This window comes from Mytilus californianus, unplaced genomic scaffold (genome assembly GCF_021869535.1).
Source record: "Mytilus californianus isolate M0D057914Y unplaced genomic scaffold, xbMytCali1.0.p SCAF_14, whole genome shotgun sequence".
Taxonomy (NCBI): Eukaryota; Metazoa; Mollusca; class Bivalvia; order Mytilida; family Mytilidae; genus Mytilus; species Mytilus californianus.
Window position 1 is genome coordinate 34,273,029 of NW_026262626.1, and position 26,675 is coordinate 34,299,703.

The 26,675-nt window shown below is 32.8% G+C and overlaps 1 protein-coding gene across 1 annotated transcript in view; it reads right to left on the bottom strand.

Moving 5' to 3' along the window:
• Positions 1-26,675, bottom strand: part of LOC127724955 (recQ-mediated genome instability protein 1-like) — an 88,689-nt gene that overhangs the window by 24,449 nt on the left and 37,565 nt on the right. The window contains exons 8-12 of the mRNA XM_052231956.1: positions 19,260-19,929; positions 16,541-16,626; positions 12,904-13,017; positions 2,129-2,170; positions 532-585 (exon numbers count right to left, since the gene is read on the bottom strand). Of these exons, the coding sequence (XP_052087916.1) occupies positions 532-585; positions 2,129-2,170; positions 12,904-13,017; positions 16,541-16,626; positions 19,260-19,929 (966 nt within the window). The remainder of the gene's footprint in view (positions 1-531; positions 586-2,128; positions 2,171-12,903; positions 13,018-16,540; positions 16,627-19,259; positions 19,930-26,675) is intronic.

The following is a 26,675-nucleotide window of genomic DNA, read 5'->3' on the forward strand; positions in this document are numbered from 1 at the left end:
TTATATAAAACAGAAATTACAAATAATTTAACAAAAAACAGCTTGTGTTTATCTTTTAAAACAAAAAAGTTATGTAGATCTGTCGAAAGGAAAAATACTTCCACAAATCCGAATTTTGAGGAAATATCTGAAATTTCAACCTCAATTTACTCAAAAAGTAGCACATGATGGTATATTTTTTATTGCATATTTGGTTTAATCAGGTAAAAAATAGCCTAGGTGCAAATTTTCATCAAAATTTCATTACGGGATGAAAACTGTATCGTATGCCCTTAACAGACTTTTGACAACAATCATCAAATCTCACCTGCATTTTCGCGAAGTTTGGTACACTTTTCTAGTTTTCAAACACCCGTATATCGCTTACATCGCTGAGAAAAAAATTCTCAGCTTAAATATTTCCAATGTTGAGAATATTTTTTTATGGCAGAGAAAAAAGTTCTCATTCTAAACTGAGTAATATAATTCATTCTGAGAATAATTTTTTTCTGAGAAAATAAAAGTTTTATGGTGTTGGGGCCTGAAAATTACCTGTGTTAATCTTTCCTTCACATGACAATCTGTTTTTGCCATTCTTCGCATTACCTATCAATAAAAACATAAAATATTAAATCATTTAAAGAAAATGTGACATATAAAAATGCCAGCTATCACTCGAGTTAAAATATTTAGCATAAAGGGCCAACCAGTGGTCAAATCAAGATAATTTCAAGCCCCCATGAATTATTTCTAAAACAAATTGACGCTAACAATGGTCAACCCTTTTTCTATTGACTGTTGGTGTTCAATGGCACTTTCAGTACACAATGCTATATCATGGTGGCAGAGTTTTATTGGTGGAGGAAGCTTTCGCTTTAATCCATGATGGTTTGTAGAACGTCATCCAATCGTCAATCACCATCAAAATTTTTGCTGTAAGTTTCAAAGAAGATCTCTGAAAATTAAAGTCAGAATCAATGATTGCCTATGGTAGCCATGCTTTTCTTCCAACCAGAACCAAATGAGGATTATTTGTAGAGATCATCCATCCCTGCCAAGTATTTCACATTAGCCTACTGGTTTCAGAGAAAACGATGTTTTCATAGAGTTCAATGGGAACTATGTGGCATATCTCCTCAAATAAGGATAGCTTGTACAGGGTTTCTTAGTCACCAATCCTATACCATTTCAAAACATTTTGTTTCATACTTTCAGAGAAGAATTTTGAACATTTGCTAATCAAAATAAAAAATTGATTCCATTTTGAGGAACCAAATGAGGGACAATGGTATACTAAATATATTATACTATACTAGCAGAGACATAATTGTATTATATATCTCTGATATACTAGTAGTACGTCAATGTTTTAACACACCCAAATTATTTCTTAAATTGAACATAGAATTAATACCACGTAGAGATATGAATAGCTTGCCGTTTTGGGTTATTATTAACAGATATTTATATATTTTGACGCATCACATAATACATTTGAGGTCAAGTTGTCAAAAGTGCCTGTCAATATTATTGGTCAATTTCATAGCGAATCGTTGGATTTGTTAAAATTGTCCAATTAATGCCAAGGTGACAATGGCTCCAACCCTTTCCTTCGAAGCAGAGATTTAGATGGAGTGGCAAGCCAGTTAACATCCAAAAAAGCATAAAATTTATCTCCCTTACTCAAAGTGACATCCACACAAGCATAAGATTTATTTCCCTTACTCCAGAAAGTGACACCCAATCAAGCAAAAGAGTTAACTCCCTTACTCCAGAAAGTGACACCAAACAAGCATAAGAGTTATCTCCCTTACTCCAGTCTGTGACATCCAAACAAGCATAAGAGTTATCTCCCTTACTCCAGAAAGTGACATCTAAACAAGCATAAGAGTTATCTCCCTTACTCCAGAAAGTGACATCCAAACAAGCATAAGAGTTATCTCCCTTACTCTAGAAAGTGACATCCTAACAAGCTTAAGAGTTATATCCCTTATCCATATCTATGCCTAAAATTTACTTTTTATAGATTTTAAATGAAACTTTACAACAAGAAGGGAAAATTGCAAACTGATTGTTGCAAAAACTAGAGGAATAGAATGCAATTTCTTGTTGATTGATAATCATTCCTTGAACAAAAATTTTTGCTTACCTGGCTTTCTGCTGCAGAAAATCCAATGAGTTCTGTTAAAACCTGTAAGAACAAATACAATATATACCTTCTGATTAATAGCAACACAAAGTTCTGATTAAATTCTTTTTTTTTTATAACTCCTCTTGCATTCTTTATGTACTAAAATAAAATATAAAGGCAAATTTTACTATGTATGGTTAAGTATTTCTTTAGCATTTTCCAAGTAATTAGTTCTTTTAAAAAAGCTAGAAAAGTTATCATCAAATAACAGCGTTTTTTACCTGCTGTTTCCCACCTTGCAGTTGCTTGTATGTCTAAAGAATTAGCAGTTGACTTCACATTTAAACTTGCCTTTTGCAATGCAATTGTTTGCCAATATGCCGTTCTCTTTTTTTATTGTGAATAAGAGGTGATGTGTGGGGTCAATGAGAAAGCAACCAACGACAGAAATAACCAATAGGCATCTAGGGGCAAAAGACAGGTGTCAAGCTCTAAATCACCCAAGTCTATAAAAGTGGTGAACAAATTTAACAAAAACATCTACCATTTACATGATCTACACCCAATTTTCCAAATAACAACAATGAAGATATGACATACAATAATGTTTGGTGAATTATGATCTTTTGTTTTCAAAGATTCATATATATGGACATAGTAATTTGCCAACTCATTGGCTATGCCTGTGTCTGTAGTGACATTTTAGATTTCACTGAACCTAATTTATTTATAACTGGTTAATTATTGAGTCATATTTGTAACCACATATTAATTAAAACCTTTAGTAATTTTCTTTGTAGATGCAAAGATTTGGTTTGTCAGTTTGGCTTTACCTATATCAACCTTATTACAAATAAGATATCACATCCTAATTTTTACAGTGATATTGTTCAGAATCATACTAAATTTGGTAATGATGTGATGCATGGTTATAACCACATCATCCAATCTGGGGCATTACATATGCATTAATTTGTCCTACATTAATACAGTGTATAAAGTAGGGACTATATTTGAAGACAACCAAAATCGAAGGCAATTGTGTTATTGGGACATTTGGAGAAAATAAAAGAAGAATGTGTCTGAGGACACGAATGCCCCCACTCAAACTTGCTTTTTAAATGAAAATGGGACGCACAGAATGAAGGAAAGACGGAAGGATGGACTGTCAATGGTAACACTTAAAGCCCCTGTAGCCTTGTGGCAGGGGCATAATCATACTAATATTGATATTCAATTGTAAAAAAATGTGTAGTTCCTATTATTTTTGGAAGAGAAAATTTATATCAAAAGAAACAATGGTCAATGGTCTTAATTTTTTTTCAGAGTGGCCTGGGCTGGTGTGGTAAATTTTACAGACCAGCCAAGAAGTCACCACTTCTGTGCTGACATGGAATATAATTGGTACAGTCATTTTCTTTAAATTTTCAGTATATAAAATTCGAATCATTTGAAACACTTAAGATTTTTCTGCTCCCCGTTATAGATGGCCTAAGCTGTATTTGCCATAACTTTTGGGATTTTTGGTATTCAATGCTCTTCTTCAACTACGTATTTGATTTGAGCATCACTGATGGATTATATGTAGACAAAAGGCATGATAGTGTGACAGCCTGGTATTTGATGAAATTTTACTGTCCAATATACTAACTTGATATCAAGAAATTTGAAAAATGCTAGCTTTTGAAATATAAAAGTTCCATGAAGGTGAAAATAAAAGATAAAATGTCTACCACCTCACAATAAGTCTTAATAAAAAAATCTATGAAGTTTATTCACAACTTGGGAGCATTGTGAAAAAAGTATATATACTTTGTTAACAATTTAGCTTTTAAGTAAGTCGCTCAAGTTCTACTCAAGTAACCTAGTGTGCTACATGTGAAAGTCTGCAAATTTCTGAAAGAAAGAATTCACATAACTCTGCAGAAACAAAGATCTTGTTGACAGAAATGTGCAACTGCCAACAGAAAATTTTTTGCAATGGGAGGAATTACAAGGTACATTGTATTGAAATTGCAGATTGGTCAGAACATCATATTATTTTAAGAAAATCTTGTAAAGACACTTATTTAAGAACTTTTCAATACAAATTTTTGCATAGAATTATTGCAACTAATACTTTCTTGTATAAAGTTAAACTTAAAGATTCAAAGCTATGTACACATGAAGCCATGGAGCATTAGTTCTACGAATGTCCAATAACACATTTTATATGGCAATCTTTTTCACGAAAATCGAAACAATATTTTGTGAACTTGGCCTTCAAAATGAGTTTATTTATGAATTTGATGATTATAATTGCACAGAACTATATATACAAATGTAAATTGTATGAAAAGAAACCGATTAGTATAGAGCTAATAGCAAAAATAAGAAATATCAGAGAAATGAACATTATATAGCAAAGAAAAATGGTACCACACAATTTTTTTAAACATTCTGGGACCCAGTAGATTACATTTTTACTGATTCTTAACAATTACTTTCAAATCATATAAATAAACTGTTAACACAGAGATATGTCTCGTCTATTTGTTATTTTGATAATGCATATGTTGAAATTAAAATAGCAATACTTTAACATGCAAGTTATGCAAATGAACCATGACTGAAGGTACAGGGCTAAACAATATCCATGTAAATCAGATGTGCCAATGCTAATACAACTGCATACCAAATACCATTGACTTTTCATGTGTCGTTCTCTTTAAACAAACCTAAACACAAACATTAACTTGTAAACTATGCAAAAGTTTCAAAGTCAATAAACCATAATGAGGAGGTGGGGGTTATATAATTTCAGTGGAAAATAAACTTGCAAATACCAATACTTTTGCATACCAAATATCAATGACTTAAGATTAATGGTTCATCTTAAACTGACCTAATCACAAACCAATACATGTAAACTAAGCAAAAGTTTCAAAGTCAATAGACCGTGACTGAGGGGTAAGGACCAAATATACTCCATGGAAATGAGATCTGCTAATGATTATACAACTGCATACCAATTATCATTGACCTACCACTAACAGTTCCCCTTAAACTGATCTAATCACAAACTAATACATGAAAACTAAGCAAAAATGTCAAAGTCAATAGACCATGACAGAGGGGGTGTGGCCAAATAATCTCCATGGAAATGAGATATGCCAATGCTTATACAACTGCATACCAAATATCATTGACCTACCACTAGTGGTTCCGCAGAGACTGACCTAATCACAAACTAATATATGTAAACTAAGCAAAGTTTCAAAATAATCTCCATGGAAAAGAGATGTGCCAATGCTAATACAACTGCATGCCAAATATCATTGACCTACCACTAGTGGTTCCCCATAAACTGACCTAATCACAAACTAATACATGTAAACTAAGCAAAGTTTCAAAGTCAGTAGACCATGACTGAGAGGGAGGGGTCAACTAATCTCCATGGAATGAGATGTGCCAATGCTAATACAACTGCATACCAAATATCATTGACCTACCACTAGTGGTTCCACATAAACTGACCTAATCACAAACTAATACATGTAAACTAAGCAAAGTTTCAAAGTCAGTTGACCATGACTGAGAGGGAGGGGCCAAATAATCTCCATGGAATGAGATGTGCCAATGCTAATATAACTGCATACCATATATCATTGACCTACCACTAGTGGTTCCACATAAACTGACCTAATCACAAACTAATACATGTAAACTAAGCAAAGTTTCAAAGTCAGTTGACCATGACTGAGAGGGAGGGGCCAAATAATCTCCATGGAATGAGATGTGCCAATGCTAATACAACTGCATACCAAATATCATTGACCTACCACTAGTGGTTCCACATAAACTGACCTAATCACAAACTAATACATGTAAACTAAGCAAAGTTTCAAAGTCAGTAGACCATGACTGAGAGGGAGGGGTCAAATAATCTCCATGGAATGAGATGTGCCAATGCTAATACAACTGCATACCAAATATCATTGACCTACCACTAGTGGTTCCACATAAACTGACCTAATCACAAACTAATACATGTAAACTAAGCAAAGTTTCAAAGTCAGTTGACCATGACTGAGAGGGAGGGGCCAAATAATCTCCATGGAATGAGATGTGCCAATGCTAATATAACTGCATACCATATATCATTGACCTACCACTAGTGGTTCACCATAAACTAGACCTAATCACAAACTAATACATTGTTGACTCCGCCGCTGCAGACTCTGGAAACAGCTTACCTATGTCTCGCTTTTTGACTCCGTCAAGGCAAGACAATAAAACTAAAAAAGGAAAATATTTCAGTTACGTTCTCTGCAATTAACATAAAGATTCAAATATGAAGAATAGATGAAAAAAATTAATGCTATATTTCCCAAATTTAATAGAGGGATACCACTGCACATGTCTTTAATTTAATTTACCAGAATTCTTTAACTTGTATTTCGATGTATACCTACATGTAATAAAATTTAAATAGCAATCATCTTAAGATTATTTCTCAGGGGAATTATTTTTTTTAAGTAGAATGCCAATTATCATTTCTTTCATTAAAGGATTGGTATTCATTAGAAATTTAAGCTAATTAATTAGTTGTTGAACAAGTTAACTCGACATCAAAGGAGACTAATTTTCCTCATTAAATAAAACTTTTATTCATATTTTATTTAAATGCAAACTGAAAGATCTGAAACTTAAATGATTTATGTGAAGAAATACTGAGTACGGGGGGATATGACACAAAGTCAGCCAAAACATACCCCAATTATAAATCATAGCCTCCTTACTTGTATGATAATTTAATCCGAAATTAAGCTTGTCAGATAAAAAAATACAGCGATTTTGCTTACGACTCAAGTTGAAATATAGCATTTGCTAATAATCCATGAAAAATAGTAAGATGTATATTCCTGAGCGCATAATCTGAGACTACTATACTGTGTTATAGTAGTTTCAGGTATAATGCACAAAAATAGGGTTGTTGTGTACTCTAAAACTTAGTTAGGTGGTATTTTTCCTTGCACCTACCTGTTAAAACAGATGTGATCCGTGCACTACAGCGGAGTTACAGCTTTAGTTGTTATAGTACGCACAAAAATTAATTGGGCTAATTTGGTCTCTGTCATTGGCAATAATATCCCACATCTTTTTATTCAATATAAGTCGTAAATCTTGAATATTTTATAATCAATTTATGAAGCTTGATCGAGACGTAGAGCAACTCAGATACCAATTGTTCTCTTTTCTTCTATTTCACAAATGAACCAGCTGAAGCAGAGACATATATAGGTGGTCACACTTAGTCGGAATTTCACGTGCTATTTCACAAGGTTCACATTATTATACAATATAACAAACAATTGTGATGACGATTTTCCTAATCTGTTCTAGAACAATAGAATTGTGATTTTACTATGCTTATGTTCATAACTTTGAGGAAGCAAAGCAAGTTAGAGATTGATCTGAATTTAAATCAGATTGGTTCTGAAGGTTTCTTTCTTTTTTTCAATATACATATTTTAAAGTGTGACTATCTTTAGTTCCGCAACTTTCTATCTGTATAAACCAATGGTCGACAATTGTGTATATTTTTGTGAAATACAAATGTACTAGAAATATCTAAATTTCAAAACATCCATAATTATTGACAACGAGTACATACTTACATTTTCCATATTTTACCATTGGAAAATATCTAAATAGATTTTTACTTCATCAAACTTGTAGTTGGAATTATTTAGATTTTCATAAATATCATTCATTACACCAGAAATGTTACTCATAAACAAGTGGTAGTACAATTGACTACACGTATGAGTTTGGTAATGTCTCGTGTATCGCTGTCGGACTCAAGACAAACAAAATTACAAGATGTATATTACACATGATAGTTCCAAATTACCGGCCGTGTACATTGATCTATCAGGTCATCAGTGAAGCGATGCATGAACCTGCATTACATAATTGTGTAATAAGAGTTTTGAATACCTGGTCATGTCACCTCACAATACCTCTGGCAATAATTCCTTTAGCCAAGCTTGATGATCAAATTAGGGAAGGACCGAATTAAATAAATGTATGACATAAAAGTGTTATGAACAAATCAGATTTTGAAAACTTTTTTTACACGGAACACCGCTAGTTAATTATGACTTTAAACTATGAGAGAATCTAAAAAAGTAATCTTAACTATAATTCCCCTATATTTATTTGTTTCATAAACTTAGTAATAAAAAACAGTTTTAAAACGACAGACTATAGTTATTCTAAAAAAAAACATTGTTCTGTATGAAGTTAATTAAATAAAACTAGAGGCTCTAAAGAGACTGTGTCACTCACCTTGGTCTATGTGCATATTAAACAAAGGACACAGATGGATTCATGACAAAATTGTGTTTTGGTAATGGTGATGTGTTTGTAGATCTTACTTTACTGAACATTTTTGCTGCTTACAATTATCTCTATCTATAATGAACTTGGCCCAGTAGTTACAGTGGAAAATATTTTGTAAAAATTTACAAAAACTTTCAAAATTTATGAAAATTGTAAAAAACTAACTATAAAGGGCAATAACTCCTTAAGGGGTCAATTGACAATTTTGGTCATGTTGACTTATTTGTAGATCTTACTTTGCTGTACATTATTGCTGTTTACAGTTTATCTCTTATCTATAATAATATTCAAGATAATAACCAAAAGCTGCAAAATTTTCTTAAAATTACCAATTCAAGGGCAGCAACCCAACAACATGTAGCCTGATTGGTCTGAAAATTTCAGGGCATATAGATCTTGACCTAATGAACAATTTTATCCTGTCAGATTTGCTCTAAATGCTTTGGTTTCAGAGATATGAGCCAAAAACTGCATTTTACCCTATGTACTATTTTTAGCCGTCGGCCATCTTGGTTCGCAGGCGGGGTCATCAGACACATTTTTTAAACTAGATACCCTAATGATGATTGTGGACAAGTTTGGTGAAATTTGTCTTAGAGGTTTCAGAGGAGAAGATTTTTGTAAAAGATTACAAAAATTTACGAAAAATGGATAAAAATTTACTATAAAGGGCAATAACTCCTTTAGGGATCAACTGACCATTTTGGTCAGGTTGACTTATTTGTAGATTAAACTTTGCTGAACATTATTGCTGTTTACAGTTTATCTCTATCTTTAATAATATTCAAGATAATAACCAAAAACGGCAAAATTTCCTTAAAATTACCAATCAGGGGCAGCAACCCAACAACGGGTTGTCAGATTCATCTGAAAATTTCAGGGCAGATAGATCTTGACCTGATAAACAATTTTACCCATGTCAGATTTGCTCTAAATGCTTTGGTTTCAGAGATATAAGCCAAAATCTACATTTTACCCCTATGTTCTATTTTTAGCCATGGTGGCCATCTTGGTTGGTTGGCCGGGCCACCAGACACATTTTTTAAACTAGATACCCAAATGATGATTGTGGCCAAGTTTGGTCAAATTTGGCCCAGTAGTTTCAGAGGAGAAAATTTTTGTAAAAGTTTACGGACGAAGGACGATGGACGCCAAGTAATGAGAAAAGCTCACTTGGCCCTTTGGGCCAGGTGAGCTAAAAAAGGCTTCCCGATAGGTAGAAACCAGGTCTTGTTTAATTCTTTTTTTTTTATCTGTGAAACTGTGTATGCATTTGTCATTATCTTGTCAGGTAAATCAACCTTAAGATTGACAAGAGATTTTGACACTTAATTACGACTACGTTAGTCCCTCATTGTTTGGGTACTTTATGGTTTATAGTTATCACGTTTTTTTTTAACCTGGATGTCGTCAAGATGGCTACATGAAGAGGATTGTTCCGTATGGAGTTAATTAAAAAAAAGAAGGCTTCCTGATAGGTAGAAACCAGGTCTTGTATAATTCTTTTTTTTTTGATCTGTGAAACTGTGTATGCATTTGTCATTATCTTGTCAGGTAAAACAACCGTACGATTGACAAGAGATTTTGACACTTGATTACGACTAAGTTAGTCCCTGACTGTTTGGGTACTTTGTGGTTTATAGTTATCACATGTTTTTTTTTAACTGGGATGCCGTCTTGATGGCTACATGTAAAGAATTGATATTCTCAATTCAAAATCCATGGTGATATCTTATGTAGGAAAATAAAACGTGAATATTTATGAATTTATGCTTTTTTATACATAATGAACATATAATCAATTTTTTATTTTTTGCAGATTATCCCTTTAAAGGTTGCACTTCTGTAATTACAGACAATGCAATTTTCCATAGGAAACTCCTTTTACAGCTAAAACTGTGTCACTATCACTATGAAGTTTCGTAAAAAACTATATACTAGAATGGAAAGTTCATATGCACTACATTTTTTGCAAAGGTCAAAACATAGGGTTAAGTGGCATATTTTCAACATCTATATGCCTTAAACTTCTATGAGTTTAAACTTATACTACTAAAATTTTGTACTACTCCTCCCTTTACTTTGGGTCTTCCTGAGAATTCAATTTAACTGCTATCCAACTGTATTAATACTGGTAAAATTCCCAAGTTGTCTCTCTATGAGATGAATGAAACATGGAGATCATATCCTGGAACCAGTAGGTAAATAAAACAAAACATCTTTGAATATCAAATATCTCCCCAAAAGAGGCATGGTTTGTAAATAAGCTGTATTTACAAAAAAGTAAAGTAACAAAAATACCAAACTCTAAGGAAAATTCAAATCGGAAATTCCCTTTTCAAATGGCAAAATCAAAAGCTCAAACACATCAAACGAAAGGAAAACAACTGCCATATTCCGCACTTGGTACAGGCATTTCCTTATGTGGAAAATGCAACTTTTAGGAATTTAAAGGCGGTTTTCAAGGAAAATAGATTTTTTTTACTGCAAATGCTGCACAAATTTGAAGCAACAAGATACTTGCATGTACAAACAAAAAAGCGTGATAATATTGAAAGAAAAAAATGTCATTAAGATGAAGACAGAGAATAGAGAGAGTATTAATAGTTAAAAACAGGGGTCCTTTTACCTTGAAAAAATTGTATTTTACTGTCCATTAAAAAGTGTCATTGTGTCAAAAAATTTATTTTTATTTCAGAGAAGACAACTTCTATATTAATTAAGACAAAAATGGCAAACTGTAGACTATTATCCCATTCCTTCTATTAAGGTAAATTTAATCTCTTACAAAATTTATTTAGAGGAGGGGGTTGATATACTCAGGTCTAGGAGTAAACCAAAAGCTGAATTATCTGGGGTGCAGTAATTACCTTACTTAATTTATTAAAACAATATTTTTTAATGCTTTGATACAATTTATTCTTAACCCAATATGAGTTTCAGCGTGCAGCCAAGTAGAACAGTGCAGATACTGAAACAGACACTAATATTAAAGAAAAAAAAGTTGCTTTGCATGCCTTTAAAAACAGTAGATAATTCATGATTTCTGTTTGAAACAAATGTCAAACAGAGAAGGAAAATGTTAATCACCATGTAAATCAGTTATTATTAGTCCCTAGAAAGGGGGGCATATTGCATTCACCTTGTCTGTCCATTTGTCTAACAAAATGTCCTTTGCAATTTTTAGTTTATGTTGAAATGTTGCTGTATAGCTACAGTACAAACAACATCCCTTTATCAACATTCTCATATATTTGTCGTATGTTGTCAAGCAAATGCTGAATAATTGCATTGTTTTGAGTTTGTATGATTTGTTGTCCAGACTCCTTTGTATTTTCCAAGTACAAATCCATCTTAAAGTATAATATATAACCATTGGCTTCATTGGTTCATCTTTTTTGTATTGACTTATTGTTCATCCACTTAATGCATTGGTATCATTCCAAAATCCTTTGGCTTTTCACTTGGCCAATGATATTGTTAAACTCATGATATCATGTTACAGACTTGCCACTATATAGCCTTTTTTTGTTGAAGTGGCGTAAAGCAAACACCAATCAATCAATCATGTAATGGTCTACTAGTACAAGGTTTTTTAATGTTTGCATCAGTCTCTTAAGGTTGACTTGTCTCTGTCGAGTACTCTAGTATACTAAATAGGCAAATTACCACGTGGCATTATATTGGCCTACAAAAAAGTTGTAGTAAAAGAGAGGTGAAAGATACCAAAAAGACATTCAAACTCATAAGTTGAAAATAAACTGACAATGCCATGGCTAAAAAAGAAAAAGAAATATCGTATCAACTGGGAGATATATACTCCGTTTGCAGGCACTACTGGAATGCTGCTACATAGAAATAGAAATTTCACAATTGGAAAGCTGAATTCGTCATAAAGTTTTGTTCTCAAACGACCCTCATCGTCAATTTCTAGATGTTAGTCAAGATATGAGGCACACTTAACTGTATCTTTTGTATCCTTTATCTAAAGTTAGATGGGATAGATGCATTCAACATAGTCACCAAATTTTGAATTATTTAGTGAGAGAACATCATCTAAATAGCGGAAAATGAAGTTAAAGGATACTGCTAACTTCTTTTCTTTCTTCCTGAGAAGAAAATGAATCAATCCAGTATTCTTGTCCTTTTATTCAGGTATAAATAGACCCTGCCATTATATACAATTCTAAAGAAAATAAGACAGAACAGAGCAACTATTGACAACGTGGAGCTTCCAGGTGGCTTTGCCCCCTTGTAATCCTCCCATAGCGCTCTCCTTGAATTGCCAGTGGACCCCAGACTCCCTATCATCCTAGTTTGCATGCAGTGATGTAGAACCTAGCTAGGCTGCTGTTAAAGCTCTGTTATGTAAGAACATACATATTATTGATAAATTATAAAATAACCTTGTTAGAAAGATCAACATCCATGCTGGCAGTTCCATCATTTATCTTGACAGGTAAACACCATCTTTTGAAATCAGCACATTCAAGTTTTCCAATTAATGTTGATATATAAGCCTGTGAATATGTAATATAAAGAAGCATGTCAAGTATTAAACAAATTTGTAAAAGCAGAAAATAGTGTGATTACATATAAATTTTAGAGCAGACAGTTCTTTTTCAATATAAATTTTTTATCAGTTGTTATCGGCTTTGAACTAGCTGTGAGTAACTGCGAGTACTCTCAGATCTGTATTTAGTGTCTTTTTTGTTGTTAGGGATGAGGGATGGATAATTACCCTGCCAAGTCCAGTCTGTTTTTGTTTTATGTTTTTCTGCTTTGTGTCGATCTGATGAGTTAAGCCTTTTTCAACTGATTTTTATAGTTTGTTCTTATGTTGTGCTGTTAAACCACTGTCCCAGGTTGGGGAGGGTTGATCGCTCACAAACATGTTTAACCCCGCCACATTCTTTATGAGCCTGTAGTTCAGTGGTTGTTGGTTCATGTCTGTCATATTTGTTTTTCATAAATTGTTTTGTTATAAATTAGGCCGTTAGTTTTTACTATTGAATTGTTTCATATTTTTCATGTCAGGGCCTTTTATAGCAGACTATACGGTATGGGTTTTTCTCATTGTTGAAGGCCGTACAGTTGCCTATATTTGCTTACATCCACTTCATTTGAACTTTGGTGGATAGTTGTCTCATTGGCAATCATACCACATCTACTTATTTTTATATACATATCGATTTTAATTTGTACATGACACTTCTGGAATTACCTTCATCAGGTACTGGTTTTTGGTTTTTTTTCCCCCCATGTTTGTTTATTTTCAAGGCGTAGGTGTTGCCTTTAAATTTGTGGGCATTAAAATATTTTGGTAGTTAAAAAAATGTCAACATATATAAATAACTGTCTTTTTTGTATGAAGTGAATATAAGCTTCAATTTAAGTTTTCATAAAGATGATGACAAGGTAGGTGCTAGACATGGTCAACATTTTCTAAGCTTAAACTCAATGGACTAGAGCATCCTACTCACATCTGTATATTAGGATTTAACAATACACTACATTTTGCCTAGATATGATTAAACATGAGTCGCTATGACAAGGTCAGTGCACGACAGGTCAAAATTTCTAAGTTGAAAGGGCATAACTATAATCAAAGTGCTTGTAAGCACTGAAGGTTAACGATTGCTTTAATTTATCCGTGGGAAGTAATATTAAAAAGTGCATTGTATAAAGCTTTGGTTGAAGTTTATTCAACTAAAATTATGAACAAAGAAAGATAACTCCAATTCTAAAGATTACTTTACAATGACATAATTGATATTTTTAGAACAGATCTTAGATTACTGTACCTTGCACAAGTTATGTAATTTTCTTGACAAGTATAACATCATTTTGTAACTTGAATATCTGATCATATATTTCATTGATACATTTCTGGAAATGTTCATGGATAGGATGTTCAAAATGTTATGATCAATGCACTATATTTTGTGTATCTCAAAATTTAAGTGATAAACCTTGGAAGATTTAGATATCAAGTCAGGGTTTTGATTGCATTTCATGCTTTACCCCCAAAAAACTCAAAGTACAGGTACATTCTACCCACATGCACATGTAAGTATCTAACAATGTTCTAAGTTTCATTTAGATATGATAAACCATGAAGAGGGAGTTGTGGTGACAAGGTTAACAATTCTACGATGAAAGGTGTATAATTCTAGATAAACTGTCGGTAAACAGAATAACAAATCCTTCACATGATGATGTTTGAATATAGTGATCAATTATTCTACAAAGTTTGAAGTGAATTAAACAAAGGATAAAAATGTTGGTCTGGACAGACTGACAGACAAATTAATTCTTATTTTTACCCTGCCATCTCAACCTTTGTGTGTTAACTTCAAGGGGTATATTAACCTAAAAACATCCAAGAAAGCACTATAGTTTCAAACAATGACTGTTGTTTTACATGTTATGCCCTAATGAAATAATTTTTCAAAACAATATTTCAAAATCATTTGTTCATAGACACCAGAAATTACAGAACTTTTACAATTATTGTGTGTCAAATCAAACACTAATTAATTTTTTTTACAAAGCATCTAAATGGAAAGGGAACTAATTATTTCTCATTTTAAAAATCATGTAAAATATGTGTCAGATTCATTCCAAACAAATGAACTATTAAAGTTTAAACACTCATGATATTTTGAAGTGCCGATTGATTGATTGACTGATTGGTGTTTGGCACCCCTTTCAGCACTATTGTGCTATTTCATGGTGGTCAGTTTTTATTGGTGGAGGAAGCTTGAAGAGCAGAAGGCCAAAGAATAAGGATCTATAAACTATGGTGTTATTCACTGTTTGCAAAGAATTGAGTTTCAAAGAATTTTATCTGTGAAAATAGGGCTTTTTCACTTTCAGTAGAAATAATCAAAAAAGGTTTTTTGGGGTTTGCTAAATTGTGTAAAATATAATTTCAGATGGTACCCCTAAAATAAAATCACATATGTGAACAAGTCTTTACTTTACAAAAAGTCGTCATACATATCCAAGTTTATATACAATAACGTTACCATTGCTACCTACCTGAAATGAATTGTGCATATTGACATATCTGCTCATTGTTGAAAGTGTAACACCACTAACTCAGGCCTGGTCAAAATGAACATACCGGAAGGTAGTACATACTTTTTTTAAATAGTTCCTAGGCATAGGTGTGTCTTTCAAAATATGAAGAAATTTGGTAATTTTGGTATCAAATGAAAGCTAAAAGACTGGTGATCATTGTAGAACACATTTTGACTGATTATTTTGAATTATAAATTTTCCCTGTTTCACAGATCTGAAGAACCTGTTTTGGTACTTCCTAATTTTCCAGGAACCAGCATGCTCTTATATGTAATTAAACGCATGTTGATCTTTTCAGCACAATACATGCTAAGGTAGTGCTTTGAAATGAAATGGCTGTCACTTTATTCGAACTTACGATAAAAGAGTTATGAATGCTTAAAATTGGAGGATCTTACATTGAAAGCCATGAGACCTAGAATTAGTGGTGTGCCTCCACACACTGTGTGTCCCAATCCAAATTCTGCAGAGGGATCTGAATCCCAAGGAGCAATTAATGTAAAGTTTGTATCAGTGGGGAAGTAAAATCTGGGTCCGATTCCCTCAAAGTAAATATGCTCTGTGGGAATCAGATCAAGATTTTACTTACCCACCGGTACAAACTTTTCATTAACTGCTCCTCAGGATTTGGATCCCTTCAAAGTTTTGGACCGTGAAACCGATGTGCTTCAAAAGGCCGTACGGTGACCTATAGTTACTAACTTCTACGTCATTTGGTCTCTGGTGGAAAGTTGTCTTATTGGCAATTATACCACATTTCCTTCAAATTTTCTATATTTCAGAACTGCCACTGAAAACATTATTTTTATTATCAACAATTTTTCTAAACCTTGAAATAATTTTCAGTTTCTACAACCTATATTCCTACATACAATTTTCACTTGATATTAACTTTAAATTTATTTTGAAATGAAACTACATACATGACATATGCATTATTATAAATTATGATCTTACCTTGACCTTAAAACTGATAAGTTGCTGTGTTTGTAAATATTTCTTGACAACACTCAAATACGTCCATGGATCATAGTTCAAATTAACTGTAAAAAAAAATCTCAATACAAATGGCCAAAATTGGAGAACAGAAAGTATTAACAACATAACATTCTATCAAGTTATTTTTATTTATATATAATGTGGATTAGCTCTTCCTTTTTAGAGAGGTTGATAATGTCTGTTTATAAATGATCATTTCTGGTATTTGTAAAACATCTAGACAGAACACACCAAAGGGACGACAAAAAAGATGAAGAAAACTGACATTATCATGGGAAAAAATTAAAAAAAAACAATGAAAAACAAACAACAGTTCAAAAACTCCCCATAAAAAACTTAAGACTGAGCAACAATAGCCCTATAAACAACAGGTAGTAATCTCAGATGCACCCAGAAAGGCAAGCAGATCCTGCTCCACATATGGCACCATTTGTATTACTCATGGCAAGTATGGATTCAGTATAAAGTCTCATTTGGCTATGGAACAATCAAGAAAAAAAGGACTTAATATATATCCATGGTCACCTGTGACACATAACCGTCAACCAATCGTGACATCAGTAAAAATTATGAAAGGGATGACTTCAACCTCTACCACTTGGTTTAATAATTTTCTTGTAAGCAACAACCCTTTATCAAGGCAATCATGTAAAGATGCTAACCAGTTTGCCTCTACAATACAGTAGAGGGATAGGGTATTTTTTAAATCATTATCATTCAGAAAACACATTACAATTCTGTTGCTGTTTTCAATTTTTGATGAAACTGAACAATACATTTCATTGTTACCTCCAAGTAATTATTTTTAACTAGATTTATAACATTAAATGGGCATCAGCAATGATTCAGACAAAAAATTAAAACATTTTGTTTTTGTTTCAAACAGTTATAAAAGTTGAATTTTGAAATTATATTTGGCTAAAAGCAATCAAATTTGGTTTAATTTTGTCAAAATAATCTGAAAAATATTGCTAATATATCATTGGCATGCAAGTCAATAATTCAACCTCATTTGAATCTACATTCAAGCCACCTTCAATTTAACCTTTAGCATGTTTAGCCATGTTAGCTGGAGAAGGGTTACGCATGTGCTAATAATGTTTAGCTATAAGAGAAGAATGTCAACATTGAGAAGTAAAACAAGGGAGCCACGGAGAAGAACTATTTTTAGGAACTGTAAAGACAACTTCTAACCAAGGAATGACTGTAATATTTTTTCCGTCTATGAAGAAATAACATCAAAAATGTGGTGCACACTGAATAACCAGCAAAGCGTGTCATTTAAAAGTGTGCACCACATTTTTGAGGTTATTTCGAATAGACAGAAAAAATATTACAGTCATTCCTTATAATTTAATTCTAAATTCCATTTTTAAGGAGTAAATCATGAAAAAACCTTGATGATGTCACAGTCAGATAACAAAATTATGTCTATGAGCTGATAGACAAAAAACTTTCAGCCAATCAGATGATATGTTACATCCAAAATTAGATTATTTTATTAATAATTGAATTATTTCAACTGTTTTTATATCTTGGCACATTATAAATCCAACTATCTGTTACAGGATTTGCTCCTTGTTGAAGGTAGTAGAGTGACCTGTAATGTTCACAACACTGTTGTTTGGTCTTTCGTAGATAGTCGTCTCATTGACAAATAAACATAATACCACAATTACTAATTCTAAATCAAACTATTATAACTAAACTTTTTTAGATGGATTTGGCCATTTTTTAAAGGCCCTTTTTGGTCATTTACATGTAGCTCTTCCAACTTTTTCATTTCTTATACATACTTGGCTTTCAAATATTCGGCTTTGAGTGTTCCTGATGAAGGTAAATCCAAAAAATCACTTCTGACACATTAAATTAATAATGTGTTGTTTTCATTTTTTTATGTAGTCTGAATTGCTTACTTTGCAAAAATATGTCACTTTGGTATTTACTTTAAAATATTCATCTATTCTAACATTGTCTAATGCATTACTTTGTGAATCTATTGCCGTGTGTTGAGGGACTATAAATAAAACAAAAGGAGACCCAAAGGGGACAATCAAATAAGGACAGACAAAAAGTTGATTGGCAATGATTATTGAACTGGTCCAAGACCTTGCTGATATAAAAGTGACATAATTATTTTAAATTTGGCAGGAATTGTACATGTTGGAGCACTAACAAGACCAGATTGTTGGAGCCACATACATTCTAGGGGGCATAACTCTTTTCAAAATAGTTTATGGGCACCAATTTTCAAATAATTCAGAGACCTTGCTGGTATAAACCTTTTGATATCAATTTCATAAAAATCTGTCGAAAAAGAAAGGTGCACATCTTCCTGCTGTGTGCAATGACTGAGTAAAGTTTGATTAACTGTGCAATCACAGATGGCACAAACTAGGTACCATCTGTTTCAAGATAGTTTGTAATAGGACCATATAAATTTGCAACATTACTACCAACATTACTAAACATGATGTACATGTGCAGGTTAAGTGGAATTTTCACTGCTGTTACAGAGATAAATAAACTCTAACAGTTGGTAGTAATATTGCATATTGATAAGGACATACTCCAAAGAGAACTCAAGTTATCATCTGGCAAGACTATTTGTTACAGTTATCTAAACAACTCAATAAATTGTATCACAAATTAATACATGACTGACTTGACAAGTTACCTTCCTGTGATAAAGGTCTTTCCCTGTTGTTTTCAAGTGAGGAAGCTACTTCCATGTTCATATCAATATTTACATCAGATGTACCACTGACAATTGCATCTTCTAATTTAATGTTCAGGTCAGGGTTTTGATGTGATCCTTTCCACTGATCTGATTCTGATAAATCAGGTTTTATATACGCCCCTACATCTGAATTTGACATATATGACCTCCTTTTGCAATTTTGGTTTTCTACCGGTGATATCAACTGCCTCTTCTTTGTGATACCAACTTGTAATTTTTCCTTTGTACTTAAATCAGTATCTAATTTGGTCCTTGAATTAGAGAAATCTGACATGTCGAAGTCATCATCAAAGTCTTCATCCACAAAGGTCATGTTGTTTACATCCTCATATTTATCTGAAGTTATTTGTCTGAGTGAACTCTGTTGTACACTTTTGTCTTGATGAGGAAATTGATTTTTTATATTTGAATCTAAACATGTAATATTATTACGATTGACATTTGATACTTTAGTGAATTTTCCTGGACAAGTGTTCACACAACTGCTATGCTGAGATTGAGAAGGTAAGGTTGTAGCTGAGGAATTATTAAAATTCAAAGATAAGGTGTCTGTAAAAACATCCATGTCATCATCTAAAAAAACACTAAGTGGCAAGTCTTCATCAAACTGAAATATATATACCAGCATATATAAACATTCTGAAATTACAATTGTATTATTTTCTTGTATTATATATTACAAAGACTGTCAGTGACCTAATATGGTATATTCACAGTCAGTAAATTTCATACAGATTGAGAGCGTTTCTGTCAATAATGGTAAATGTCAAGATAAAGTAATTCTGAACCAGATCTGCTGAAAAAATTCCTTTGATTAAGAAAGAAAAAAATAAATGGGGAATGTGTCCATGGGACACAGATGATGCCCCCGCTTGCATTTCATATAAAGTTATAAATGGACATAACTGAAGAACTGTAAAAGTGACACTACCCAAATTTGTACTTGATCTGAGTTTTGTGGTAATAAGTATTGTGTATAACATTTGGTTGAGGAAAACTTAAGTTAGAGAACGGAACCGAAAAATTCAACATTTTTTTCCATTTGTACAGGGCCACAACTCTAGAACAGTAAAAGTGACACCACCAAAATTCAAACTTGATCTGTATTTTGTGGTTATAAGCATTGTGCATAAGTTTCATAACATTTGGTTGAGGCAAACTTAAGTTAGAGAACGAAAACGAAAAATTCAGCAATTTTTCCATTTATAAAACAGGCATAACTCTAGAACAGTTAAAGTGACACCACCAAAATTCAAATTTGATCTGTATTTTTTGGATATAAGCATTGTGTATAAGTTTCATAACATTTGGTTATGGCAAACTAAAGTTAGAGGACGGAAACGAAATATACAGCAATTTTTCCATTTTTAAAGGGGCATAACTCTAGAAAGGTTAAAGTGACACCACCAAAATTCAAACTTGATCTGTGTTTTGTGGTAATAAGCATTGTGTATAAGTTTCATAACATTTGGTTGAGGGAAACTAAAGTTAAGAGAATGGAAACCAACCTTGGGACATACGGACGAATGTACAGACGGACAAGGGTAAAACTTAATGCCCCCTCCACTACAGCGGGGGCATAAAAATTCAAGGTTTTGTTGATCTTTTTTGGTGTTACAGTACTGGACCCTAATACATATAAATAAGAAGATGTGGTATGAGTGCCAAAAAGACAACTCTCCTATCAAGTCACAATGTGTTAAAAGTAAACAATTACATGTCAAAGTACGGCCTTCAATACAGATCATTGGCTCACACCGAACAGCAAAGCCATAAAGGGCCCAAAAATGACTAGTGTAAAACAATTCAAACAGGAAAACCTACGGTCTAATCTTTATCAAAAATGAGAAACACTTATGAACCACATCAACCACTGAACAACAGGCTCCTGACTTAGGACAGGTGCATACAAATGCAGAGGGTTTAAACGTTTTAACAGGCGCAAAACTTCACCCTAACCTGAAACAGTAGTGTAACATTACAACATAAAAAGACACACTATAAAATATCAATTGAAATGGCTTAACTCAACCAAAAAGACATAAACTAAAAATAAACAAAAACAGGAAAACATACACTGAATGAATAAGTTTGATCTATGACACAATTTAAATACAATATTAATAAAAAAGTTGCAGAACAATGTCAAAAAGAAAACTCTAACCTGGGACAAAATGGTGTTAATTAAAATAATGCACACTTTTACAGTTATAAAAGGGACACAAAAAAGTAATTATTGTAAAATCAAGCTCTAATAAAATACCTTGTCATTAAACAGTTACTAACAATGGTTAATTGGCAGCTGTAATTTACCAGCACATCTGACAGGTAAAAAAGTATCAGACATCAATCAGTCTTTTTGAATTTGTCTTTTGTATTTTACTGCTTTGTACCTAACTTATTTAAGCATTAATTGATTTAGTCTGTCAAAATAAAATAAAAAGTACTGATAATCAAATTTGACAGAACCAACATTGTGTGCATATGAGTGTGTGTGTGTGTGTGTGTGTGTGTGTGTGTGTGTGTGTGCACAGGTGTGAAACTTAAATAAGCATCAAAGGTTGCATAACTTATTGTATGTTTCTCTCAAGTATTCATTTGATGAAACATTGAAAAACAAGAATGTGTCCATATTACACGGATGCCCCACTCGCACTATCATTTTCTATGTACAGTGGACCGTGAAATTGGAGTCAAAACTCTAATTTGGCATTAAAATTAGAAAGATCATATCATAGGGAACATCTGACTAAGTTTCCAGTTGATTGGACTTCAACACCATCAAAAACTACCTTGTTGACCAAAAACTTTAACCTTGAAGCGGGACAGACGGATGAACGGACGAACGGATGCACAGACCAAAAAAACATAATGACCCTCTACTATCTGAGGTGGGGCATAAAAATTCCGTCTGCCTCTAATTTTTTTCAAGCCCTGTTGCAAATGCTGGAACTTTCTATCCTTTTTTTCTTATAGGGCAACAACAGTAATTAAGGGGAATTTTGTAAGTAGACCAAGTCTATGAAAATCACTCCTATCAAGGAAAGGCACAAAAAAGACATTGTAGTTTTAAATTATATTCTTGTTGTATTTACTGAATAAACTAGATACTTCAACAAGCTTAATTGCTCAGCAGACACCTGGCATTTTTTGTAAAATAATGATACCATGTAATAAGTGGGTAACAGTCATCATCATTAAAGGAAACATACTTCTATAAACAGTAAACTTTTGAAACAGACCATGTTTATACTTATTTGATTGTCTTTAATAGTTTATTGCTAATTTTCATTGTTTACACTTTCTCTTTCTCTACTTAAGCTAGCACCCAAAACGCAAAAATAGGGTAAAACTCATGTTGAAGGTCAATACTCCTTTAAGGAGACAACCAATGATTTTGTCTGTTTGTTCATTGATGCCATTTTAAGTTTCTCTCTATCTAAAGTATTTTTCCAGATTATAGTCATAAATGCAAAAAAAAGGTCAAAATTGTCATTGAAGGGCATTCTGACTAATCATTTGGGCAATGTTGACTTAATTGTAGATCTTTTCTTCCTGATAGTTTTTGCAAATAAAAACACTAAAAATTGGCCATGTTGACCAATTTGTAGAACTTGTTTTACTGATCATTCTTTCTGTTTACAGTTTTACTCTATGTATCTGCCAAAAATGGGTAAAAATGATTTCGGTCATAATAAATCATCTGTAGTTCAGCATTATAAATTGATCCTTTTTACTGTGACTTTCTCCCTTTCTACTATCGTTTTCACCAAAAACGCAAATCTTTTTACAGGGTTCTATGCAACTGCAATTGCTGCTGTCGGTGTAAAAGTGTAATGTTAACTGCCAAGCCCAAGTAAATACTCACAAATAAAAAAAGAAGAATGCATTCTCTGAAATGTCTTGACTGCATTACTTATCATGATTGAACTTAGGTTGACAGTCTGTAGTGTGAATGTCTTAATACATGTATCACATAAACATAACATTATCAATGATCCATGTAAATGAGGTCAAGGTCAGAGGATCCCTGCCAGACAGACATATTCACCTTACAATCATACCATACATCAAATATAAATTGCCTATTGCTTATAGCATCTGAGAAACAGACCTTATTGCAAAAACTGACCAATGAACCATAATAAGAAGCTCCTAAGAGCTTGAATTGGTCACCTTGATTTTTTGTGCAATCTTGCCTAATTGATTATCTTGTGCAGATCTTGCCTATTGATTATTTTGCTGTATAATGTAATATTAATGCATGTTTAAACATGCCTTTGAAAGATTCTCTTTATCTATCATAATTTCTGCAAGAAACAAAAAAAAAATGGTAAACATCATCTTTCAAGGGAAATAACTGCTTAAAGGGATTAATTGCCAATTTCTGGTCACTGACTTATTTGTAGCTCTTACTTTGCTGAACATTTTTGCTGTTTTAAGTTTCTTGCTATCTATCATAGTTTTTGAAAAAAAAACTTAAAAATTTAATAAAAATAGTCTTTCAAGGGCAATGACTCCCATAAGGGATCAATTGATAATTTCGTTCTGAAACATTTTGGTAGATCTTACTTTGCTGAACATTTAAGCTGTCAAAATTTCTCTTTATCTATAATAGTTTTCAAGATAACAATCAAAAACTGTGAAATTTCATAAAAATTATCATTTCAGGGGCAACAAGAAATGATTGTAACAGGATGCTGTTACAAAGTCTCCCAAACAAATCCCCTAAGGACTCTCCCTATTGAATTAATTGATTGATTGATTGATTGGTGATTGCTTTACGCCGCATCAGCACAAGAAGGCTATATTGCGGTGAGAGCTATTTCAGATATAAAATATAAGACTTTTTTTTTCTAAATAAAGATGTTTTTAGTTCATCCAATATAAAGGGTTTATTGTAATTTTCTCCATTTTTCGATTTAAAGTTCAATTTCCTTTTTTCTTTTTCTTTTTTAAATTTGAAAAAAAGTTCAAGGTCAAAAGTCAGAAGGCCATATGTTCCAATGGTCATTACTAGAGACCCCATGTGTATATAGCTAACTGTTCTCAAGTTAAAATCATTTGAAAATATTTTTTTTTTTAATCCAATAGGGTTCTATAGCGTACCCCTCCTTTCTTTTTGCCCCTCAAAGTATCCCTTTATAAACCCCATTGCACAAACAAAACCCTGACTGCACCACTAGACATGTTAGTACAACATATTGTGGAACCCTAAGTTAATCTGACAAGCGGTTTTGGAGAACAGGTGCAGACAAGTTCAAATTTAAAGGCGGCGGAAGAAGAAGAAGAAGTCTTCAAAGTTTGGGAGACTTAATGACTCCAAATTTAGTTGTCCTATTCGTCTGAAAATTTGCCTCTCACATAGATCTTGACCTGCTGATAACTTTTAATCATGTCAGTTTTGCTCTTACTGTTAATAGTATTTGAGATATAAAACAATAAAGAGCAGCGCAATGAGCGCATGATACGCCCGTCGCTTTTTCAAAGAATAAAGTTCCATAACTCCTCAATGTCATATCAGAAATTTATAAAAAAACTATAGGGAGGTTCTTTTAACAGATATAAAACTGTCACCAAAGTTTCATGAAAACTGTTCAAAGCACTTTTAAGTTATTGTCTGAAAAGTGGAAAATCCCCCCTTTTTTATGAATAAAATCCTATAACTGGTAAATGTAAAATCTGAAATTTATAAAAAACGAAAGGGAGCTTACGTCAATAGATATAATCAATTCACCAAAGTTTCACGAAAACTGCTCAAAGCATTTTTGAGTTATTGTCCGATAACTAGAAAATCCCCCTTTATTAATGAATAAAACCCCATAACTTGGAAACGTAAAATCTAAAATTTATAAAAATCGATAGGGTGCTCACGTCAATAGATATAAAGAATTCATCAAGTTTCATGCAAATTGGGTAAAGCGTTTTTGAGTTATTGTCCGACATGTTGACAACGGAAGGACAACAGTATATACCATAATAGTCCTGTAAACGGGCTTATAAAAACAGCAATTTACCCCTATGTTTTATTTTTAGCCATGGCTATGACTGACTGGAATAAAAAACACAAACTTTATACTAGATATTACTAGGATCATTCACCTAAAGTTTGGTTGAAATTGGTTTTATACTTTCAGAAGAAAATATCTTTAATTTTTATGACGACAGACAATGGACACCAAGTGATAGCAATAGCTCACTTGGCCCAAAGGTCAGATGAACCCTGCCAGACAGACTTGTACAACTTCCAATCAATCCAGACATTAAATATATTTGACCTATTGCTTTTAGTATCTGATAAACTGACAAAACCATGAAAACTTAAAATTGACCAATGAACCATAAAAATGAGATAAAGATCATATAAAACCTGCCAGACAGACATGTACACCTTACATTCATTCCATATATCAAATATAGTGGTCCTATTGCTTATAGTATCTAAGAAATAGACTAAACCACAAAAACTTAACATTGTCCAAAGAACAATGAAAAAAGGTCAATGTCAGATGAAACCTGCCAGACAGATATGTACACCTTACAATCATATCATACACAAAATACAGCTGATCTATTGCTTATAGTATCTGAGAGTTACTGAGAAACAGACCAAACCACAAAAACTTTACATTGACCAATGAACTATGAAAATGAGGTCAAGGTCAGATGAAACCTGCCAGTCGGACATGTACACCTTACAAAATTCTAAATTCAAAGGTACAGAAGTTATGAGCTGGATATGAAAGGGACGGACGGACAGACAGATGGACAGACATGGTGATTCCTATATACCCCCAATTTTTGCTTGCAGGAGGTATAAAAAAATTTCATAGTCAATTAAATAGTAAAATTATGAAAAATAAACTGTTACACAGAGATGTGTCTCACCTTTTTGTTACTTTGATAGTATAATGGAAATGTCGAAATTAAGATAGCAATACTTAAACATGTAAGTTATGCAAAATATTCAAAGTCCATGAACCATGACTGAAGGTACAGGGCCAAACAATTTCCATGAAAATGAGATGTGCCTATGCTAATACAAATGCATACCAAATATCATGGACCTACCACTTGTGTTCCCCATAATCTGACCTTATAACAAACTAATATATGTAAACTAAGCAAAAGTTTCTAAGTCAAAAGGCCATGACTGAGGGAGTGAAGACCAAATAATCTCCATGGAAATGAGATGTGCCAATGCTAATACAACTGCATACCAAATATCATTGACCTATCACTAGTGGTTCCCCATAAACTGACCTAATCACAAACTAATACATTGTTGACCACGACGCTGCCTCACAAGAAACAGCATACATATGTCTTGCTTTTTGACTCCATCAAGTCTAG